This window comes from Nanorana parkeri, unplaced genomic scaffold, assembly GCF_000935625.1.
Source record: "Nanorana parkeri isolate BGI_ZX_2015 unplaced genomic scaffold, ASM93562v1 scaffold1099, whole genome shotgun sequence".
Taxonomy (NCBI): Eukaryota; Metazoa; Chordata; class Amphibia; order Anura; family Dicroglossidae; genus Nanorana; species Nanorana parkeri.
The window spans coordinates 202390-227165 of NW_017307367.1; the positions used below are offsets into that span (position 1 = coordinate 202390).

Consider the following 24776-nt stretch of genomic DNA (forward strand, 5'->3'; position numbering starts at 1 on the left):
CCTCTCTCTCTCTGTTCCTCCTGTGCTGACTGGAGGGAAGGACAGGGAGGGGGTGGGCACAGCTGGTTCTGGCTCTAGAGAGGCAGAGCCAGCTGTCAATCAGGCAACAAGGTGGATCCCAACAATATTGTCGGGTTCCGTCCTGGCTGTAGTGTGGCTCCGTGCTGTCAGCATATAGCAGACAATAGCCAATATGCTGAGTTTTGGGTCACCGGAGGACATAGTATATGTCCTCCTAAGATCCTTAGAGAACTATGGTCAAAAAAGGTTGGGCCATAGTTCTTTTTTAATTTTCAAGGAGCATTGACTACCTGGCTCCTGTAAGTTTTTCCAGCCCTAACATAGAAAAAACGGATTCTACACTATTGGTGTATTAGCCTCACCCAGTCTTACGGGTCTGGAAACAGAATCACCCCCTGTCCTAATGGTAGCTTATACAGTATGGAAGTCCTCTTTGTATCATATATATTTTTCTTGTCACTGTGGTTCAGCTTTGTTCCTTTGTTGTGTTGTATTGTATTGTATTAAATGTGCATTGAAACAGTTACTACATTGTGCTTAGGTGCCATATATGTAGTAATAGATGTCTTGCGGTGTTGTTTGCACTTGACATGTTTTCTAGAAACACTAAATTACTGTCAGCAAAGACAAGGGAGACCCACTGATACGCCGACAGCCAGTTTAAACCAAATGAAGACAGAGAGCAATTACACATTCCTTTGTAATGTATCCCACATATTTTACTGCTAACATTACAAGTTAAATCATTACAGTGGAACTTAGTGTTTTAGAGCAGGGCACACTTGTATGAAATGCGTGGTTAAGATGGAAAGAAATTCTACTTTCTTATAGAATAGTTGTATTCTCTTCTATATTTCTTTAAATAAGGAAGTGTAACAAAGTTGATCATAGGTCATAGTTGCAGTGGCGTAACCAGAGTAACGGGTGCCAGGGGCAGAACAAAATGTTGCCCCCTCCCCCCCCCACAGACCGAGTGCGAGTACCTCGGTCTGAAAAAAGTACTCGCCAATGCCGATACTTTTTTTCCGTGCCATGTGACAGTTTTTCTAAAATAATACATATTAGTGGTTTTAGGGCCCTGTCACAGCTGCAACCACTGCAACCTGATAGATCTGCCACTGGCTCCAACTTGTAGAGGGACTTCAAATCTCAGCAATATATTATACAGCTATGCAAATTACCATCTTCTATAGAGGACTACAAATCCCAGCAAAACATTTTACAGCAATAGAGAATGCCATCAGCTATAGAGGACTACAAATTACAGCCTTACATTGTACAGCAATGCAGAATAATATGAAGCTACATACACACATAGGGCTGTGCGGGGTCTCAGGAGGCTGTGCATGGTCTCACCAGGGCTGTGTAGGGTTTGGCCAAGGCTGTGTGCGGTCTCACCAGGGCTGTGTGCGGTCTCACCTGGGCTGTGTGCGGTCTCACCTGGGCTGTGTGCAGTCTCACTAGGGCTGTGTGCAGTCTCACTAGGGCTGTGTGCGGTCTCACTAGGGCTGTGTGCGGTCTCACCAGGGCTGTGTGGGGTCTCAGGAGGATGTGCGTGGTCTCACCAGTGCTGTGTGCCGTCTCACCAGTGCTATGTGGGGTCTCACCAGAGCTATGTGCGGTCTGAGCAGTGCTGTGTGAGGTCCCACCAGTCCTGAGGGGTCACACCAGGGCTGTGCGCGATCTCATCAGGGCTGTGCACGGTCTCACCAGGGCTGTGTGCCATCTCACCGGGGCTGTGGGCAGTCTCACCTGGGCTGTTTGCAGTCTTACCAGCGATGTGCAGGCGGGTGGTGGGAAGGAGGAGATATGCGACTGGCGCTGTAAACAGACAGGCGCCATGAGGTTCCAGCAAGTGAGGGACCTAAGGGAAGCTGAACGTATTAAATAATTAAATAATTAAAAAAGAAAAGTTAAGTGTCGGTATTGGTACTTAGTATTGGGGCATTTTCACAAGTACGCACACTCGTGAAAATGCCCAGTATTGGCACCAATACCGACACTGGTATCGGTGCATCCCTAAAAAGAAGCAATCATGTCTAAAAAGCATGCACAAAAACAAAAGAAAAAAAACATAAAACGTCCACATGTACTTAGGTATAAACATACCTGTGGTTGCTGTTTCAACCATGTTGAATGAATGCGGGGAGGAGGGAGGAGGAAGCTGCCCGCGCTGTTGCAGAGTGTCCCCTGCTCCCATGAGCTATACAGCAGCGTGGGAGGAGCAGTGCAGTGAGGCTCTGTCTGTCTCCAAAGCATGGACCTCATCATGTTTTCTTAGACTGGCCGGCCCGCCCACCGGCGTCATCAGTTGCTAGGCAGAGGTCGGGTGATCACTGAAGTCCTGATCTCCGATCTCTGCAAGAAACAGCAGGGGGGAGAGAGAAGGAAACCAGGAGGAAGATGAAGGGGACGGGGGAGGGAAAGAGACCAAAGACTAGGCTTCCTGCATCTCCAGGTAGGAAGCAAGCAGACGGCCCCCTTATGGTCACAGTCCACCACTGTTAGACGGGCCCTGCTTGTCACTGGACAGCGACCCCCCCACCTCTCCGCCGGGGGCGGTCGCACCAGCTGCCCCCCGGTTGTTACGCCACTGCATAGTTGCTCAATTTAATCAATTTTGGTAAAGAAAGACAACGATCCCATGCTTATGGACTGCAGACATTTCCAGGCAACATAATGGAAGAAAAATAGTAAACAAATCAGATCGAATAGCGGTCCAACAATTGTGAGGATGGTAGGAACACACCCTAACATCCGATAATCCTCTGATAACCATCATTAAAACCACTTAATATGGCTAAAAATATTGTTTCTGTTTTTTCCCATTAGTTTATATAAGATTTTTTAGATATTTTATTCTGTATTGCTTACTAGGAGAGGGAGGTGATGGTTACAGACACCTAGAAGGCAGTACAGGCTCCAGACTCCATGCCCACTTTCCTGCAATATAGCGCAAAGATCTTTTCCACTTTTGCAGACAAAGTGGGATAACACCAATTACCTCATAACAGCTAAATACAACGGCCACTATTCCTTACTCTTGCTATTAGACCTCTCTGCTGCTTTTGACACTGTTGACCACCCGCTGCTCCTCAAAAAACTCCACTCGCTTGGCCTACCAGACTCTGCTCTAGAAGGAAACCGCAAAATTACTCTTCCACTCACTTGTTATATGTCGTCTTGACTATTGTAACTCCCGCCTCATTGGCCTTCCACTACACAGAATATCCCCCCTTCAGTCTATCATGAATGCAGCTGCCAGACTCATCCACTTGACCAACCGCTCAGTGTCTGCAACCCCCCTCTGCCAATCCCTGCACTGGCTTCCACTCGCCCAGAGGATAAAATTCAAAATATTAACAGTCACTTATAAAGCCATCCACAACTCTGCCCCCGGATATATCTCAGACCTTGTCTCAAAATATCACCCTAACCGTCCACTCCGCTCTTCCCTAGACCTCCTGCTTTCCAGCTCCCTAGTCAACTCCTCCCATACTCGCCTCCAGGACTTCTCTAGAGTCTCTCCCATCCTCTGGAACTCTTTACCCCAACCTGTCCATCTATCTCCCACCCTGACTGTCTTTAGGCGTTCCCTGAAGACTCTTCTCTTCAGGGAAGCCTATCCCACCTCAACCTAACCACTGAACCATCACATTCTCAAACAATTCATCCCCACACAGCTACCTCCTCATGTATCATTTCCCCCTCCTCTTTCAGATTGTAAGCCCTCCCAGCTTCTGCTTGGGGAGGGTGTGTTGCTGACTGTGTCTTAAGCTACAAAAACAGGTCACTAGTAAGATTCATTAAACATGGATTCAGCCATGTTGCTTGCTGCAGCAAAACATGACAAAGGTAAGACATATTTTTCTTAAACTGGTATGCTGTGTGAATGGGAACAGGTAACAAATATAGAGGGGTTTTCTCAAATTTGACTGTAAAAGTAGAAATAGATAGACAAATAAAAAAAAAGGAGGTGCACAGTCCCCATCAATGCCCTATTCAAACAAATTGTACAAAATAATTCCTTATAATTCCTTATATCATAATGAAATATAATCACCAATTAAGTAGCTTCCACTATATATACAGTATACACTGAGTGGCCCGTTTATTATGACCACCTGACATTTGTAGGCAAATTAGCTATAATTAGCTAAAATTTTGTGCTGAAGTTGCTAGAGGGCCAGACCATTATAAATAGGGAAGCAGGTTGTTTACCACGACAGTGTTACAACGCGATTTAACAGCCTTTGTACGTGGGATGATTGTTGGCGCGAGCCAAGGAGCGAGTATCAGCAAAACAGCAGAATTTGTTAAATTTTCAAGAGGGGCTCATTGTTAAAGTGTTTAAAGACTGGATCTGGGTCTGAACGTGCGAATTGTGGCCGTCCGCGACTAGTCAATGTTAGGGTAGAACGGAGAGTGGCAAGACTGGTACAAGACAACAGAAGGGCAACAGTGCAGTGTCAGATTCCTCGCATTACCTTTCAACATCTCGTGGAGTCACGAGGCGGCCCAAGGAAGTCATCTTGTGGAGTTATCTTGTGGCCCAACGAAGTACTGATGGGGTGGTCATAATAATCTGGCCACTAATGACTAATGAGAATAGATATATGCTCCTTAGAATAGTGGTAAACCTACCCTCTTATCTCAACACAAGTAATATAGAAGTAACAATTTATTTATTTAAGAAAATGAATACATTTCACAAACCCCATAGATATCAAAATGAACCATATATCCCCTTTAAAAACCATTAAAATCCCATAGCAAAAGGGACAGCAAACTCACGGGTTGCCGTAAATAGAAGGCTTTTTTTTTTCTGCTCGCGCGGGCTGAAAAACCCCGTCCATTGTAAACAGCCGTTACCGGCTGTTTCACATACAAGCGATCATCGGCTCTATAGAGTAGTTTCGTGCGCTCTCTCGGGGTAAACTGGATCCCGAGATCCTCCTCCCATCTCGAGAAGGACCACTTGTTGTCGGGGGTGCTATTGGATAGAAGGAGTTTATAGAAGGAGGATAGGCCATGGCGGACCGTGCCCTCTTGGGAACATGCAAGTTCGAATGGGGACAAAGCCCTGGAAGGAGCCGCCTCTTTTCACTTCAGAGTCTTCCCTTTCACATCAGATGCCCCCTCTTTTTCACATAAGAGTCCCCCCTTCACATCAGAAGCCTGCCTGCACTGTACAAAGGCATAATGCTGTGTAAAGATTTCAAGGTACCCCTAAGGAAAAGAAAGGCTGCTCTATAGATACAGTACAGTGAATGTACGTAGTCACCCTAGGACAGGAAGTGTGGCAATGGGAGAAAACTAATACACCACACCTAAAGACTGGCAAGCTGCAATATTTTTTTGGATGCTGATGGTAAATATACCACGTTAAGACTAGTAGCTGCAATTATATTTTTTATTTTGGATTTTTGGGTTTAGATACACTTTAATATATCAATGAAGAAATGGGAGATAAATCATGTAAAGATGTGACATCAAAAATGACTTTGAGCTAAACACTGCTATAATTACTCCAAATATGTGCTCACTGAAAATACACTAACCTCTTCTCTTTCAGGCTATGTGTCTTTTTGTTAGTTCAGGTTTGATGAGCACAAGGAAAAGAGATCAGTTAAAGGGAAACCACAAATGTCCTGAAGGTGAAGGTGCAGTGGTGACCAGGAATGACGATCATATTTTTGTATGTGTTCATAAGTAAGAGTGAAGTGATGATGAAAAGAATCTGTTTCCAGTGAGATGACTACGCACTGACTGCCAACAATTTGATGCCGATGCCAGCATTATAAAAATATCATATTTGCTGTATTTTTTATGTTTATAATAAGGAGAAATGTAGTATAAAAGGAATGTAACAGATTAAATAGTACGTCTGAAAACATAGCTATAAGTCTTTTAACATAAAACCCTCATATAGTCAGCAAAAAATGCTTTCTGATTCTAACACAGATAAAGTATGGAAAGTATTTATTCTTTTTTAGACAAAAATAGGCTGTAAGCAATTACACCCAGGGGCTGACTTGTAAATAATCCACCCAGTGTATAGCTGGGTGAATGCCATTTGCACGGCCTTAACACCACTAGATGGAAATGAGGAGCGATTCCTTTGCTCCTCAGTGACATCTAGTGGTGGTAGTGCCGTGCAAATGGCATTTGTCCAGCTTTACGCTGGGCGGAGGATTTATAAATCAGCCCCCCAGTGATTCATCTAAATGCGTAAAGTTGAGTTTGGAAGTGACAGTGCCATAACTCTTTGTTAGCTATATATGTTATATAAAAAAAGGTACCGAATACATACAGTATGTGTACCAGTGACGTGCCGTACCGTGCCTTCTGTGCTGGGTGAGGCATCCCCCAGCCCGCTGAAGCTCTGCCCCCGTCCCGCCGAAAATTCACCCCCAACTCGGTAACCAAGCTGTGTGGGGAGGAGGTAAGGGAGGAGACAGGGGGGAGTCTTCCAGTCTCTCACTTGCTCGTCACTGGTGAGGCATCGAGAACAATGTACTCAGTGTTTTTTCTTCTTTTTTTTGATTGGACAGCTTGGACCAATGGCGCTTTGCCATTGGTCCAAGCCATCCACAGACCTCACGCCTCTAACACAGAGTAGAGGCTGTGACAGCTCTTGCCTCACCAAGTTAGGTTACACAAGCAGTGGGGTAACCCGCTGCCTGTAAATAACAGGCAGCACTCCATCCATGACAGGTTACACAGTGGGGAGTCTTTCCCTGCGGTGTAACCTGTAACAAGCCGATCTGAATGGAGAAAAAGCTGTCAGCTTCAGACTTGAAGCTGACACCTTTTTTCTTCATAATACTAGGTGAGGCTCTGCCTCACCTGCCTCCCCTGACCTCCCCTGACCGCACGTCCCTGATGTGTACTTATTTGTTATACCTATTGTATCTATTAGTATGATGTCCATGTATTATGCATACTTAGAACATTCAGTTACTCATATCTGCCCCTGCTTCCAAAGCAGCTGAAATCTAATTTGCCTTGTAAAGTCATAGTAGTAGGTATAAGTTGATGATTTTGCAGCAAAAATACTGAATCCACAACCAACCTCCAATTTTACTGTATGGCAAAGCAAGGCGAACTTAGATTTTTTTTTTTTTAAAGTCTGTCTTTAAAGCCAGGAGTGCATAGTGCTCCTAGACATGAGACACTGGCGCTGTGGGGTATTGGTTTGTTAACACACAAATCCATATCCCTGTCATAGCTTTGTTTATCAACAAAACCACTTAGGCTCCATTCACACCAGCGACAGCGTTTTACGCACGTTCTTTGGAAGCACATTTCTGCGCGTTTCAGCGCATTGAAGTCTATAGGGAAAATCAGCGCTACAAAAGTAACTCAAGGAGCATTTTAGGTGACAGGCGTATTGGAACGCGCAATTCCGTGCGTTTGCCTGAACGGCCCCCATAGGAATGTATGGGATTTTTAGGCCCCATTTACAGCAGGCCGGATGCGTTTCAGTGCAGTTTCCATGTGGATTTTAAAAGAGTGGTTTTGGGCAGTTTTATTTGTGTTTCAGCAAATATGAAATCAGCACTTAGCAGAGTGAAAAAAAGACTCAGGGAGCATTTCGGGTGGCAGGCAGTTCAGATCGCGTGGAGTCGTGCGATCGCAGGAATGGTCCCCATAGGAATGTATGGGATCATTCATGTTGCCAGTTCAGTGGGGACAAATCCGCGCAATCAAACCACCCCGGTGTGAGCAGGGCCTAAATGTTGGCGTTTCAGCACGGAAAAATCCGTGCGACGAAACCGCCCTGGTGTCAACGGGGCCTTAATCATGATTGCCTTCACATTTTTTTGTTTATTAACAAAACTTTTCATAACTAAAGTTATGGGATAGCCATGGCAGCTCTGATATAATGATGAAATTACTTTTTTTCTACACAAAGTGTTAGGCTTAAGCTGGTCATGCACTGGTTAAATTTAAGCTGAGTCCTGCTGATTCAGTTGAAATTTAGCCAGTGTGTGGCCCTGTTTTCATTTAACTTTTGTCAAAGGAGCCAGTCCAAAAAATCTGAATTTAACAGTGACTGCAGCTAATCAGCTATCAGAATGCAATAGATTGATGGTGGTCGTGTGGGGGGAAGGATTCCCCCATCCATGCTTTTAGGATTGAGGGGAGAATCTAAAGTTTTTCTCATTTAGCCTGTGGGGTTGAACAAGACACCTGATTTGGAAAAATTCTCCAATTTAGCTCACTTTCCAGTTCAGCTATGTTGTCCTAGATTGTTCACTTCTCCTGCGATCCTTCTCCAAACTCTTCACCCTTTTGTGAATAACCTTGTAAAATAAATTATTGTTATCTTATAAATAAATCTAAATTAGAACATTTTCACTAGTACATTTCTAAATCCCTTTGTTTATATGGCAGGTCCCACATGAGATGGTGACACTATTCAGCTAAAAACATTGCAGCAAATTCATATGATGAGGGCTGCAAACAGTCCTAACAGAAGATGTAAAAAAAATACTGACACCAGGTAAATTAAAACCCAATGTGTTTGAAATGTTGGCTAAAATAGGATCTTCAGAGACACTTATTATTTACTATTAGAAAAGAATAACTACTTTTTAATGGGCTCATTTACACAAACTGTAGAAAGGAAAGACATTATTTGCCAATTAAAAGGCAGTTTTCTCTGTCACATTGAGAGAGGGAGTGAGTCACATGTTCACTTGGCTGAACAGAACAACGTATGAGCAAATAAAGAGAGAGGATTTTAAGTGACACTTTACTCAGGAGTTAAATCTTAAAAATGCATTCAGGTACATTAACTATTAACAACAATGCATCTTATGTGTGTATCACTCGGCTGTAGATCCTCAAACTGTCTTTGTGCTGACATTGTCCTTCCAAGTTCTCTCCCTTGATGGAGTACAGTCTCACATTTAGTTAGTTCATTTGCATTGAAGTTACAGTCCATTACGGGAGTGAACTTGGAGCGGTGACTACTTTACAACACGCACAGTGACCATGGGGAACAAAAGTAGCCACCCTCCAGAAGAAAGGACAGTGTCAGCACCAGTTCAGAGATGATTTGAGGATCTATAGCCGAGTGATACACAAAGAAAAAAAAATTTGTTAACAGTTAAGGTACTTGAATGCATTTTTTAAGGTTTAACTCCTGAGTTTAGTGTCACTTTAAGTGGCCATTTATCTTTAGCTTACATGGACAAAGGGTCTCTTTAGGCTTGACATAAAAATGAGCATCTCCCAATGAGGGAACCATCTCATGTCTATGGCACCAGAAGACATCCTGAACTAACTCAAAGCTATAAGATCCATCAGACTCATTTGAAAACCTTGTCCAATCACTATTATGCCCCTAAGATAGAGTAATTTGGCATCCCACCAATCAAACATACACATTTATGCGCAAGCCAACAGAGAGCCTTGACTGAGGCTGGTCATATCATTCCTGCTCATCTGACTGACCATTTCTATGAGGATCTTTAAAACCACTTAACATGCATCTTCCTCATATCATTTTCAACAAAATATATTTGAAGTGAATGTTTAAGAAAAAAAATAAGCGAATATGAAAAGATTAGCTACAATCAATTACCAGACATACACAGGAGCAGAAGCTGTAATCATCTTGTTTATTTCCAAAATAAGTATCATTTCAGTAAAATGTCATAAATGCGGAATGCCCCTAAATTTTACTAGTTTGACAGTGGCGTTAATTAGTTTTTCATTTGTGAACAGATCCTTGAAGCAGTTTTTTTTCTGTCATTGTGAGGATATTATGGGTAACCTCAGTACTGGTAAAGGTCATGGGAAGGATTTGTGACAGGTAAATTGTACAGCTAAGCAGTAATTTTCCTAAATTAGCATTTTTTTTAAGTTGTCGCTGGCTTTATTAGTAACAGTATGTTAAAGTCTGCTGCAAGTGTCCTGTACTCGAGCTAATGACCTGTATTACTTGTCAGCTCTCATGTCACCATTTAATAGCAGCAGACACCTAGTTGGGGCCCTGGATGTGGGTGACATCATAGGCAATGGGTTTATTATCGCCGGACAAAGTGAGCAATGCCCCAAAAATGTAAATTATCACCATTTTATAAATTAACGTTAGAGCAACTCTAACTGAATTGGTATACCAGATAATATTCATAGAAAATAAGAACCTTGAGAGTAAGATTTGGATTGACATAGAGCTGGTATTAAAGCCCAACTGCAGATTACAATGTATCTCCAGATCAAAATGGATGTGAAGGCAAAGTCAAACTCCAAACAGCAAGATAAATATTAAATGATAAAATAACAAAATCAGCTTTTGCTGCAATAATCCACTTCAATCCAGAGTGTTCCCTCACAGTATTGTTTTCTGCCACTAGATGTCATTAGCCTGATGGCCATTATCACTCAATCCAATTCCTCTGAACCCAGGTCATCCTGGACCCGTCCCAGCCTGTGACTGGACAGTTAAAGAAGAAGTAGCAAAGTGATGAGCTCATCTCTTTCTCATTCTGCTTTTTTCCCCCCTATCAACATGTTTTTGGTCAGCACATGAATTGATTGGCTCTTTGTTCTGCTTCTTCTTCTGAGAGTCCAGCTCTGCTTTAAAGACACTGCAAGAGGCTCATACCAGGTCAAATTCAGGTACTTACACTGCTCGCATTTAAAAATACATTTAGGGTTCTATTCACTATGCTGCCGAGGGCAGCCGAGTGAATGACCGATCAGAAGTGAAGTGAGCCGAACACTGTTCGGCTATTCACTTCAGGCTGGTACGGCTGATTTCAGCGGTACATCGGCTGAAATCCGCCGTACATCGGCCTGCTTCATGTGGCTCCGGGTCGGCCGAACATCTGGATCGGCTGAGCCGAACCTCCGGCAGGCTTCTCACTGCTGTTCTGGCTATTCTGAAAGATCCCGAACAGCAGTGAGAGAATAGCCGAATGCCGCTGAGCGGCATTTGGCTCGGCTGTTCTGCTCGGCCCCTCAGAGGCACCGAGCAGAACAGAAAAAGAGTGAAAAAAGTAGAAAAAAGTAAATAGAAAACGATTGTGCGGAGCTAGCAGTGACAGCTAGCTCCGCCCAATAGTTTCCTATTGTCCGGCGGCTCTGCTGCTGTAAAAAAAAAAAAGTTAGAAAATAAGAAAAAAATCTCCCGGGCACTCTGTGAGCCTCCCGCTCCCAGCCGCAAAGGAGAGAAACAATGCTGTGTCTTTTTTTTCTTTATTCTGACACGAGCGATGTCAGAATAGAAAAAAAAAATTCTCCCAATGTGAATAAACCCCTTAGTGACAAAATATTGAATATAAGGCTGCATTGAGTCTTTGACATTTGCCTAGAGTTCAGCTTTAAGACCTCTGTCAGTTTTGTTTTCATTCTTTGTCCCATTGGGGAGATTTTCTTTCACTTACTCCCCCAGAAACAGACATAAGAGGAGATATATCAAAGCAAGGGGATATCCCCTCCTAGGCAGGTGTCACCAGAGTTTACCCAATAAAATAACAGTGCGGATTTCCCATCACTTTGTGTAATGAACACAGTGGTCACAAGAACTAAAAGAGAGGGTGAATCTCCCCATTGTGGGCACAGACTACAACAGAAACCTGATTGGGCTAAAAATGAAAAAAAAAAGGGCTTTACATATACTTTAAGTTAAATTATATAACATGTGCATTGTTTGTCTGAAACAAAATGACTCAGCTCAACTTCCTACCCTATTCAGCTTTAGACATAATTAGCTGGTTTCTATAGCAGCCCCTCTTCTTCCTTGTTGTAGGACACCCTACACGGTTCAGGTCACTCATAAGAGACCTGGATGTCAAAGACACGCCCCTGGAGTTCTCAGTGCTACAGGGGGTGTCATAACATCACTTGTGTAGGGGTGATCATAGGGCTGTCATCTTAAAGGATTGCCCTGACAATGCCAAAAAGCATTTGCTCTATCCCATCCTGCGCACAAAAAAAGCCATAATGGGCCATAGTCCATTCTCTACAGTGTGACGTGATGTATGAATTTCTTCCTAAAAGCCACAGCTCTCATGAGGGAGGAAAGTGCACAGGAGGTTGTGTGACCAGGAATAAAAAAAATGTTTTTTATGGCACAGATACTGAAAATTGTACATAACAGATTCAGGTAAAGCAGCAGGGAAGATATGCTAGCATTGCAAAAATACTGATGCTGCAATTCTGCTTTAAAAGTAACCTGTAGTTTGCCTATGTGGGGCAGAAAAACAGATTGACTGCTGCCCTCCCCATCTATACTTACTCACCTTCCCTTCACTTACCTATCGTTTTGTTCGGCTTCAGGATGGGAAGAGAGGAAGCACTGAGTAAGTTGGCATTTGTTGTCAGTGCTGGTGACTAAATAGATCAGTGAGGGAATGGAGGGAAAGTTAGAATGTGCTGCTGGGGAGGAGGGCAGTTACATCAGGAAGAATCACCATGCATTTTGTAGCCCTTTCGTGAGGCTAATGTCACATTTGTATTAGTGTTGCTGGAAAAACTCACCAGTGGCAGAATCGCTTTAATAATGCGCAGTGAAACATTTACATTTTGAAGCTAGAAAATGCAGGGAGAGCATTTTGGTGATTTGTTTGGGTTCTCTTGGATGTTTGCTGAACCCAGCCAAAAATCCAGGTTCAGCAAACGTCCAGGGAATCTGATCCCAGGTCCTAGCAAGCAATGACGCTGTATAACATGTACAGTGTCACAGGTTGATAGGGTGGTAGTGGCTGGTCCGCACAGCATCACTGATTACTAGGACAAAGACGGGAGTGCTATAACAATCAATGACCCTCTGGGACTGCCAGCATCTTAGCAACAAATGACACTGTATGGCCCACACAGCACCATTGGTTGCTAAGATGCTGGCAGTCCCACGGCTTCATAGGTTGTTTTTGTAGGCCCATCTGCATTCTAGCAACCAGAGGTGCTGTGTGGCTCAGCCACCAGTCAACCAATGACACAATGGGTCGCACAGGGTCATTGGTTGCTAAGACACAGATAGAGGTTCATTAGGCAGGTGAACTGGTCAAAAAAATCAGCAAACTGTAAACAGCTTGGGTTCAGATCAAACCAATGGTTGCCCTGACCCTAAAGCTCATCACTTATCAGCTGTAAGGCATTACAAGAAGTAGGGGTGCAGTGACGTCATTGACATGATATGGCTACATGGTTGTATTAGGTAAATGCCATTTCCCTAAAATTGCCATGTGCCCATACAAGGTCATTAACATCAGCACAAGCATTGTTTAGGCTGGGTTCACACCTAGGCGTATTGAATATGCCCGTCTGTCGCGCGTTTTTTTTTTACCGCGATTCGGGTTTCCAAGGGCTACTTGGCTGTATCCCAATGGAAACGCCCAACAAAAACGGCCCAAAGAAGTACATGTACTTGTTTGGGCGTAGGCCGTTTTGTAGGGCGTTCAGACGGGCGGAAATACGGAAAGGTGTGAACCATACCCATAGAAAACAATGGGATTTTAATGTTTGTACGTTTTGTAGAGCGTTCATAGAGTCTTGAACGCGCGACAAAACGTAAAGGTGTGAACAGGGCCTTATGGTCAGGGAATGCTGTGACCCACAGATAATTGGGCAGGAGAACCATGCTTGAAGGAGCTCAGCTTTGGACTGAGCTCAATCCAAACCTGAGCTCATCCCTAATCTCTATTTGTTTAGTAAATCAACCCCACTAAATAACGCCTTCCTTTGCAGCACAGTGCCAGTAGGTCCTGGCTAGCATTTTCTGTTCACCAATTATTTATTTATTTAATATAGGTATTTATATAATGCAGCAATGTATGCAGTGCTTTACATTCTGCACATTCACATCAGTCCCTGCCCCCAAGGAGCTTACAATCTAAGGTCCCTATCTCACATACATGTAATACATTTGCTAGGGCAGATTTAGACAGGAGCCTATTAACCTACAAGCATGTCTTTGGGAGGAAACCAGAGCTCCCGGAGGAAACCTACACAAGCACAGGGAGAACTTGCAAACTCCTTGCAGATATTCCGACCAAGATTCAAACTGGGCCACTTCAAGGCAGAAGTGACAACTGATTATATCTGTTGCATATGGTGGTCATTTAATACAACCAAAAGGATAAATCACCTTCAAGTTCATTTTTTTTATTCTATAGCTCTATTTTGTGTTTCATCACAAACTTACTGGCTTAGGAATGACTGCATGTGCTTTCAATTCCTCCAATAGCCAAGCTCGCTTTGCGTCAGACATCAGATGGCTCTGCAGAGTATCACACACCCACCAACCACTAGCTACCAAGCACATTGCATTCTCCACAAGATAATGGATATCCTGAACCCTGGAAACAGAGCCGACTGTAACATTTATCTATGCCCAATAATCAGTAAATGATGATAGGTAACAGACTTGCAATTCCAGTGATAGAAGAAAAGATCAAAAAATTTGATATGGACCCAGATTGCAAAATATAAGTACACTGAAATAATCAGAGAAGTCTTGATGTTTTATCTGAAACCAAATGTTGCTCTTGCAGGGAGACTGAAACCAAAAGATGTAAATATAGCTGTATTAAGTTTATTTAATAGGGCGTCTTATAGAGCAATGGCAAGAGATATGCCTTTTGTAGACTTACAGGAAACCTGTCATGAGTCATGATGACTTGTTTATTTTCAGGAGTACATATATGTGGACTCAGCCGGTTTCAGGACCAGTGTCTTGTACTGGATTTCTTTACATGCAGGAACTGGAAGCTTTTAGCAATGGTCTTGGTGCGGGATGGGTCAATTGTTTCTGCAATGACAAAGTAAGTATGGATTAAGGTTAAGCATGAGGGTTAAAGTAAAGGTTAGGGTTATAGTTAGGCATTAAGATTAAAGTTTAGGGGATTGCTAAGTCAAGTTTTAGGGTTAAGATTTAATGCAAAAGGAGTTTTGTAATGGTTTTATACATATTTAGTTTTTCCTAATTGTGGTTAGAACAAAAAAAAATGATTAGGGTTTTTATTTTTTATATTCAGCAAAATATGAGATATGACATTCTCGTAAATTTGCATTCTCTTTTTGAGCCAAAAGGCGGAGCTTTAGGCCACTATTCACATATGTATTTCAATCTAGTTAAAGTCTCAAAAAAACTTTGTTTACAGGCCCCATAGCTCAAGCAGCAATTTGCAGAGAAGTAGATGACTCACCTGAAGTGATTCATGCATTTTATTGTATGGGTTCAAAGGAGAGTTTCAGTGTTTTATATATACAAAATAGAAAAGATCATATAAAACATATGATATAAAATGTATGAGCATAAAAACCCTAAACCTTTGACTCCTTTTCCCCTCACTTTTTGTCTTGTTGATATTGGTTTCACCTAAAAGGAAGTGAAGGAAAATCTGCATCAGGGAATCAGGGACAGAAAAAAAAGTTAACAGGATTCTTGCCTTCCCCTACTCTACCTTCAAGGGGCATTTTTATTTGTCTGCATTGCTGTTGGAGAAGTTTCTTTCACTTTCTGTCTGGTGAAACCATTGTCACAAGGTTAGTGAGTGAAGGAAACATCTCTATTGGAGCCCTGGATAGCAACAAAAACCCTCCAAGGGTTCTAATCCTTCCTCCTAAAAAAAGTTTTAGCTGGACACTTCAATTGTTAATAGGGAGTTTAACGTGTAGGTCCGATTGAGGGCTTTTACTCCAGCAACTGCACTCAACAGTATGGCTACTGGTGTGTGTGCCCGCCACAGTGCTGATGCACAATAGTACATTATAGCTGGCGGTATTCTGCATCGCGCTTTATAATGTACTATTGCTGGGTTTTGTAGTCCTCTATAGCTGCTGGTAATATGCGCGCGGGTCTGGCAGCGGCGAGCGTGAGGTGGGAAGGAGGTGCGGCGCGCAGTGTGTGTGCAGCCATAAACAGGGCCAACTAATCGGAAGCTGATTAATCAATTATTGAAAAAGTTGACAACTTTTTCAATCATCGATTATAATCGATGTATTCGATTAGTTGTTGCAGCCCTAACAACTTTGCTGTATTCACTAAACCCAGTGAACACTCAGTATGAGGGCTCATTCACACCAGATGTGTTGGGGTTGTGCTGGGCAGCCTTACCCAGCACAGTCCTAATGCGTGAACAAAGCAAAAAACCTTATTTTCAATGTGGTTAGTGCACATCACTGCAACGCTATACTGCATGGCATGCAGTAATTTTTTTCAGTGTAGCGTGTTGCATAGCACGCCACCATATTGCATGGCCACTGCAATGAATAGAACTGAATTAAATGCCATTTGCAGCATTTAAAGAAACAAAAAAATGAAATCAAACTGCGTTGCACCAGCAACTGTGCATCAGCACTGTTCTTCCAAACCATGCATCCTGCGCAGCTGCCTGGTGTGAATTATTTACTCCTTTAATAAATCAAAACCTATGATTTACTAATGATTAACTGAATAAATTGAGCATTTTATGTTTTTTTAACCCTAAACTTTACTGTATATGAGGTTCAGAGGGCAAGGTACTGGTATGAACTATCAGCCCTGCGTTCATTATTGCATAATTATTAAAAAAGGATTACACTGTGCAAACAGCCCAAATGCCTACAAACTAGTGAAATGACCCATAGTAGACAGATCTCAGTTTGATGCAGTCAGTTCAAGAGAAGTTCTGAATGGATGGTGAGTAACTTCTAGTGTCCTGTAGAGCTGGTGTGTAAGTCTGACACTAGTTACACCAATTAAATGCCATCTCTTTTATATGAATGCTGGAATTTGTAGTCCTACTGCTGCTAAATTCAGGTATTGGTTAACTGTATGTGTGATCAGCATGTTCCCAATAGTAAGGTTCTAGTTTTTCATAGATCCACCCTGGTATAACCCCCCTGGCACAGGGCTCTGGTAGCTCTCCCTGGATGCCATGGTCTTCAGCAGACGAGCCAAGTGCCATTTGGGCTAGGCTCAGCGTCTGCTTGACATCATAAAGCTTAAATAACCGTAAGGCATTGTTACTCCCTGGCAGCAAAGTGCCTCGTTACGCCCGATTGAGCTAATTGCTTTGAAATAGGATATATTATCTATAATTATAGAGTTCTCGGAGGAGACGGTCAGCCTCCACTTTCATCTTTCCCAAGTGCATCATAATGTCGAGATCAAATTAATTTGGGCCACTTGAAATAGCGCATTCCTCTGAGGCCAGCGGCACACTGGACAATGAGAGCCTTTCAGAGTGGCAGCCCCTCTGTGATCAGACAGGAAACCAAACGGGAATCTGGGGGCTCCCAGGCTGACATTGCAGCCAGACTTATCAAGTCATCGGCTCAAGGCGACTAAATCTGCCAGTTCCGAGCCACACAGGGGACCCACTATCATTGCTGGATTCGTGTCCCTGGTTCCTGGGACAGCCCTTAAAGTCCAAAACTTGGATGGTATATTTGTTTCTTGTTTTTTTTATTCCTGGTAATGTCCATGATTTTCATAAATTATCATATAAAACAAAATATTTATATTAGAATAAAATGGTAGGCTATGCACTGAGTTAACCTGCGACTAGCCACTAGCATCTGTTGACTTGTGGCTTTGTTGTCCCTGATTCCTGGGACAGTCCTTGAAGTTGAAAGTTTGGACTGTAGATTTGTTTCTTTTTTTTTTCCTGGTAACATCCATGTTTTTCATAAATGATCTTATATAGCACAAAATATTCCTGTTAGAATAAAGAAGTAGACTAATTAGTTGTATAAGCGAACCTGTGTTCAGGCTGAACCCCCAGTTGCCCAGTTGTGTGCACAGACCTTTAGAAAATAGGATTTGCACATGATTGACCGAAACGAATAAAACTCATCTCTCGCTCAATAGTATAATTTTATTGGAATCCAAATGCAGATAAGTAAAAAATAAAAATACAAATATATATATATCTATATAGATCTATATCTATATAGATATAGATCTATATATATGCAAATATATGGAAAAAGATGTTGTTCACCTAGCAAAGTGAATGTTAGTGAATTATTATTATTTTTTTAATACCCAATCATGTACTAGGGGGGGGAAATAGTTTTTTTTTTTTAATTTTCCTTCCACATTTTTGGACATTCCAAATAAAATCAGCTTTCCCTTATATGCCCTTACGGTAAACACTGTGCAAAGTACTTTACTGGGTGAACAGCCTCTAATCCCTTAGTAAATCGAGCCCAAAGTGTCCCTTGAAATGACATGAAAGTTCTGGCTTGCCATGCTTTGTCCAGCAGTGAGTGCTATCACCCATGGGATCGGGTTGTGTGCTGTACAGGGGCTCTTTGCTCGGAGTCTCAGTACAAGTCTATGGAGTCTCTGGCCGGTCTGAAGTCTGACAAGCTCCCTCTTTTCTCGCTGACTCTGTCTCCTGCACAAAAGGATCTTGTCTTGTGAACTCTCTTTACCACTAAACACAAAGCTAACGTTTACAAAAGCCAGACAATGTCTTCAAATGACTTCTAGAGGCCTTTTCTTTTCACTCCTAGCGTCATTTGTTGTATTCACATTGAGAAAAAAACGCTCTGGGTAATTGGTTTTGATAGGACATTCATTATATTAACAGAAGCTGTTTGGGATGCTAATTGTCCAATATTGTTATCTAGCGCCGATACCCTACCGAGCTCCACATTCCCAAAATGAGTACACATGGTGTATATGTAAGAATGGGAAAAATATTACATAACTTGCTTCTATAAAGAGATATATTTAGCTAGGAATAGGAACACCCTGTCCATTGTTTGTAGCTCTTAATACTAATATAAAAGTTGATTGTTTGCACAACGCTCACCATTAAAAACATTTTCAGATCATTTCTGATACTAGATGTCTGTTGTTTCCTGATGCAATCTATGACTCAAGTTTGTGCAGTAATGTTGCAGGGCAGTTTGAAACAATGTAGACATTCCTTGTATACTTTGTAGCTCTAGTAGGCATTTATTAACTTTTGCTAAAACGATGTATTACACCTTATTGTGGAGCTGCAGGTTCCAGCAAACTCATGGTGGTTGTCACAGCTGCCATAGCCCTATGCCTGGAATCAGTAGGGAATGCTGGTACATGTAGTGCCTCAGCAGCTGTTTTTTCTACAGGTTGCCTGTGCCTGATTGATCTGCCTTGCTCCGTAGTTGTAGATGGAATTGACTAAACAAACAGATGTGTGATAACCTGGGTGCCTGTATGACCACAGTGACCATCCTCCTCCTCTACAAGGAGCCTTCACTCATCACAGACGCTGGGCTATCTGTAGTGCAGCAGAATAATGTCATTAACTCTCTAATATACACTAGGAGCAAACTGTTAATCAAAGGCTATTCCCATCATTAGGGAGATAAAGCTAATGATTTGTGAAGACTGGAGGATGAAGAGGCAGACAGACAGGCAGACATATCACCTTATCAAGCTATCCTAACATCTCCCAGAGAGACCTGGAGACTGGCTGACATCTCCATACAATACCATGGCATGGGGGATTTACACAAAAATGCCATCTTTTACTGCACTGTAACTTTCTTTGAGCCCCTTCCACGCCATGTGCACTGATGGAAGATTGACTTTTTTTTTTTGCTGTTTGCATTTCTTCCCTATGAAACAACAGAGCGTGTATTAGGGCTGCTTTGGGAAAGGCATGGTGGGGCAGGGGGATTGTTCAAGCTGAATGGGCTGCTGTCCCTGCAGGGCTCCTTGATGTGAGTTAACCTCCTGAATGGTCCCCTCCAGCCCCTTGCCTTTGATCACACCGCTGCTGGCGCCTAAAAACAACATCACTTGTCTGCCTATTAGAGCCACTGACTAATCGTGACAGATTGTTTATACTCGCAATTAGCAATGCAGACGCTTCCCTGAGAAGCCACTAAACCCTAGCAGAGGGACTGTGGACCACTGAGGGCCAGGGAGACAGGGCACCCCCGTTCCCACCAGCAGGCAGGGGGGCTGGAGATGGGCGCTCACCTACAGTCTGCACTGATAGAGGGGTGCAACAGCGCTTGGCGTCTGTCACTTCGCCATTAGCCCTTCCGCAGGGGGGACAAACTGTGATCCTGTTTTTTTCCTCCATGTGATACTAGATAACATAGAAGGAGTAATATAAAGTTATACAAAGTAAGAGGGGAAAGAAAGAAAGAAAGAAAGAAAGAAAGAAAGAAAGAAAGAAAGAAAGAAAGAAAGAAAGAAAGAAAGAGAGAGAGAAAGAAAGAAAGAAAGAAAGAAAGAAAGAAAGAAAGAAAGAAAGAAAGAAAGAAAAATAATAATTCTTATATTTTAATTATTAATATTGGTGGTAGTATCATCCTTATACATTTCTAATAGTTAAAATTGAGTTGAAGTTGAAATTGAGTTTCCCATCACACATCATCTCGTGTTATCATTTCATGTCCTATGTAAGTACATTTGTATAACTTGGCAGGCAGGAAGAAAGAAAGAAAGAAAGAAAGAAAGAAAGAAAGAGAGAGAGAAAGAAAGAAAGAAAGAAAGAAAGAAAGAAAGAAAGAAAGAAAGAAAGAAAGAAAAATAATAATTCTTATATTTTAATTATTAATATTGGTGGTAGTATCATCCTTATACATTTCTAATAGTTAAAATTGAGTTGAAGTTGAAATTGAGTTTCCCATCACACATCATCTCGTGTTATCATTTCATGTCCTATGTAAGTACATTTGTATAACTTGGCAGGCAGGATAATAGACCCTAAAGCCACACTTCTCTATTCCATATCATTTAATAAATAGATCAATGTAGATTATAATATTATTATTATGATGATTATTATTATCACCATGGCCATCCAATAATTTCCCCTTAATGTATAAGGGGAAACTATTGGATGGCAATGATAAAAATAATAATAATAATAATAAGTTATTTTCCCAGGTCTCAGTAGGTAGGGTGTCCTCCTTGTATACAAGTTGAGCTTTCCCTCCCAGGGACTGTATACAGTGCAGGGACTGATGCTGGATATTTCATTGCCAGGGAGCGGCTCATAAAGACTGCTGCCTATGGAAAAATAGCGTCTGCCCGCTGATATAATTACCTTTAAATGACTGATCAGTCTTTGTGTTTTTAGGAGATTAGAGCCCTGCAGCTATCAATAAACCTGTCCCAGCAAGAGATCAATCATTATATTATGTACTGCTCATTTCCCCACATATGCAATAATATATGTGCATGCATGTGAATGTATAGAGTGCCTTATTTATATTATATCTATTGAACATGTTTATACCCCCTCTCTCTCTCTCTCTCTCTCTCTCTCTCTCTCTCTCTCTCTCTCTTACATACACTCTCTCCTTCACTCTCTCTTATTCTCTCTATTTTATAATGTTATAATGTACTCTTCTATAGTTCTGTTTGATCACATATGCATGCAGAAATATATTCACACACATACAGAAAGAAAGAGCTCCACAGTTCTCTGTAACTACATGCATGTATATATTAGAACACATTTTTTTTCAATTCTGCACATTTATTACACATATTATTAAGTAGATTTATACCTAGGTAATCGTTCTGGAAATGCAGAAAGTCTGGAGTTTAAGTGACACCCTATAGAAAATAGAAATGCAAGTTTTTGTGATAACTTAGATCCTTTTTGCAGGCTTTATACATGTATGTACTAATACTACTGATATGTAATATATATTTATACATTTCTGTACCTATACTAGTGCTGTGTAATCAATCTGTATACATTTCTGTACTTATACTACCACTATGTATAATACATCTCTATACATTTCTTATACTATTGCAATGTAAAACATCTTTATACATTTCTGTACTTATACTACTGCTATGTAATAAATCTCTATATAGTACTGCACTTTTACTATTGCTATGTAAAAAAATCTCTATACATGTATGTGCTTATACTATTGCTATTTAATAAATCACTATACATTTCTGTACTTATACTATTGATATTTAATAAATCTTTAAACATTTATGTCCTTACACTAATGCTATGTTATAAAACTCTATACATTTCTTAACTTATATACTACTGCTATTTTATTAATCTTTATACATTTCTGTACTTATACTCCTGCTATTTTGGAAATTCCTATACATTTCTGTACTTACACTACTGCTATTTTATTAATCTTTATACATTTCTGTATTTATGCTACTGCTATGTAATAAATCCCTATACATTTCTGTACTTATCCTACTGCTAATGTATTCATCTTTATACATTTCTGTATTTATACTACTGATATGTAATAAGTGTCTATACATTTCTATACTTATACTACTGCTGTTTAATAAATATGTATACATTTCTATACTTATACTCCTGCTATGTAATACATCCTGATATACACATATAGACATATAGTATGCATAATGTGTCAACACACACACACTCACTCACATATTGTATTTGTGTTCGTGTGTATTCCAGAATCTATAAAAAGAATACAGTGTGAATGGGTTTGTTGTGGGTAGGAAGAGCCTTGCCCTGCTTTCACAGTAAATGAAAGTTGAAAAGTTGTGTTGGCCAGTGAGGTTGTATTTGTTATGGGTGAGATGTATCATTTTCAGTCGTTTGAAGATAAGGGGGGAAAGGGAGAAGTCAGCCCCTTTGAAGATGGATTAACAGTAATAATAAACACACTAATTATGCTTCATTTGTGTTTCAGGTGATTTTGAGCTGCTGTTAAACAATCCCATTTGCATTTCTTTTCTTTAACAAGTCAACAACAAGGCTGCAAATGACAAAAAAAAGGGCAATTGGTGGCTCCATGAAAGGCTCGGCTCAGCAAAGCTTTGAATGGGAACTGAGAAGCTGCCCCCGGGTCCTATAGTTAGAGATACTTGTGTGTATGTGTGTGTGTGTGTGAGTGGCCATGTGACCTATCAGAGCCCTCCTCCCTCCCCCTCTGCTCTCCCATTGGTCCAGGCTGTCATTGGCTGCGCTTTATTAGTAAGAAAGTGCTGAGTTTCCAGCTTGATATACGACAACGTCCAGCCAGCGCAGGGATTTGCATTGTCGGTCGCCCATGGAAGGTACATGTCCCTGGCTCTTTGAGGTCTAGAAGGAGAACTCTGTATGGCCCCTGGCGTTCTTATGACTTCTGCCCAGCTTGGTGTAAAAGTTGAGAACTCTTCTTTCGGCAAGGCTACCATGCAGACCAGTCTAAAGATGGCAGTGGAGGAAGAAATTGAAAAGCCCAGGACTAATGCTGCTATCCTGCCCTTCAGTGTGGAGGCATTGATGGCTGACAAGAAACCAGGGAGAGACCTCTCCAGCCCAGCAGTGTCCCCACTGGCCGGCACATCTCATAGCCCTAGGATGGGCTCACTGGCAGCAATAGACACCCCCGGCTCCCCTATGTCTCTGAACAGCCATTACTCTGTCGGAGGGATCATGAAACTCTCAGAAGAAGCACTTGTCAAATCCGAGAGCCCTGACGGACAAGACAGGAACCCCTGGATGCAAAGCTCCAGATTCTCCCCTTCTCCTACAAGTAAGTCAACTGAAAGTCAAACTTCTGCTGCATAAGGTGTCTGAAAATGTAAAATGTGTCTTGCATTTTCTAACTTGAGCAAGCATGCATGATCATACATGTGTTTAGTTTTGAGAAACTTTCTAATTAAATGCATTAGGTTGATTTACTATAAAGGGTAGTTTTTACTTTTGCATCTCTGGTCTATAATATTTCTTCAGGTTCAGGATAATCAAAAGGATTTCCCTAAATGTTATGGAGTTTAAAAGTTGAGCACAGGCTATATTGAGTCCTACCGCTATATCTGTATAGTAATATAATAATGAATCATTTCATCCCCCGCAAATTTCAATATAGTGACTTCTGTAAGGTAGGACATTGCTACAAACAAGCTGTTTTTACATAATACATAAGTATTTTTCCGGTGAACAATGTAATTCATTCTTGAGAACTAGAAGAGGGAGAGGCGGAACCACAACATTCTAAAATACAATGTGAAAATTCTAAGCAGAGTCATAAAGTTTCAATCTTAATTTCATGATTCTAAAAATGTTCCTGGTGTTTGTAAATATCAATAATACAATTGTAGTATTGCTCTAACCCGTTTCTCTTTCCTTCTGTCTCCAGGAAGGTTGAGCCCACCAGCCTGCACCCTGAGAAAACACAAAACGAACAGGAAGCCCAGGACACCTTTTACCACCTCTCAGCTGCTGGCCCTGGAAAGGAAATTCAGACAGAAGCAATATCTGTCCATAGCAGAAAGAGCAGAATTCTCCAGTTCCCTCAACCTCACTGAGACTCAGGTGAAGATCTGGTTCCAAAACAGGAGAGCAAAGGCCAAGAGGCTGCAGGAGGCAGAACTGGAGAAACTAAAAATGGCAGCCAAGCCTATGTTACCCCCAGCTTTTGGGATATCCTTCCCACTTGGGACATCACTACCTACATCCTCGTTGTATGGAACCTCACATCCTTTCCACAGGCCAAGTCTCCCCTTGTCACCTATGGGACTTTACACAGCACATGTAGGATACAGCATGTACCACCTCTCCTAGACTCCTTGTGATCTCAGTCACAGACTCTTGGCAAAATAACTTTTACCCACACCATAACCTTGTGTAACTATTTATGAGTTCCTAGGGAATTCATCTTCAGAAATAGCATGTCACTCCAACATGTATACCATTATCGCCTTGTCAGCTGTGTCTGGTTAGTGGGATCCTACCAGCCCGTCCTCAAAGTTCTAATCCATCGAGTTGCAGCCTCATGCAACAATTTTAGCGCAGGGGGATCTGAGCGACAAAACTATATATTGATTAAATCCTTATATATATATA

At 41.7% G+C, this 24776-nt stretch overlaps 1 protein-coding gene across 1 annotated transcript; it reads left to right on the forward strand.

Moving 5' to 3' along the window:
* Positions 1 to 22969: 22969 nt before the first annotated feature.
* On the forward strand, positions 22970 to 24655 carry MSX1 (msh homeobox 1). Its single transcript, XM_018567823.1, has 2 exons — positions 22970 to 23463; positions 24070 to 24655. Exons 1-2 carry the CDS (start codon positions 23046 to 23048, stop codon positions 24492 to 24494), a joined length of 843 nt encoding a protein of 280 aa, XP_018423325.1. The 5' UTR covers positions 22970 to 23045; the 3' UTR covers positions 24495 to 24655.
* The last annotated feature ends 121 nt before the right edge of the window (positions 24656 to 24776 follow it).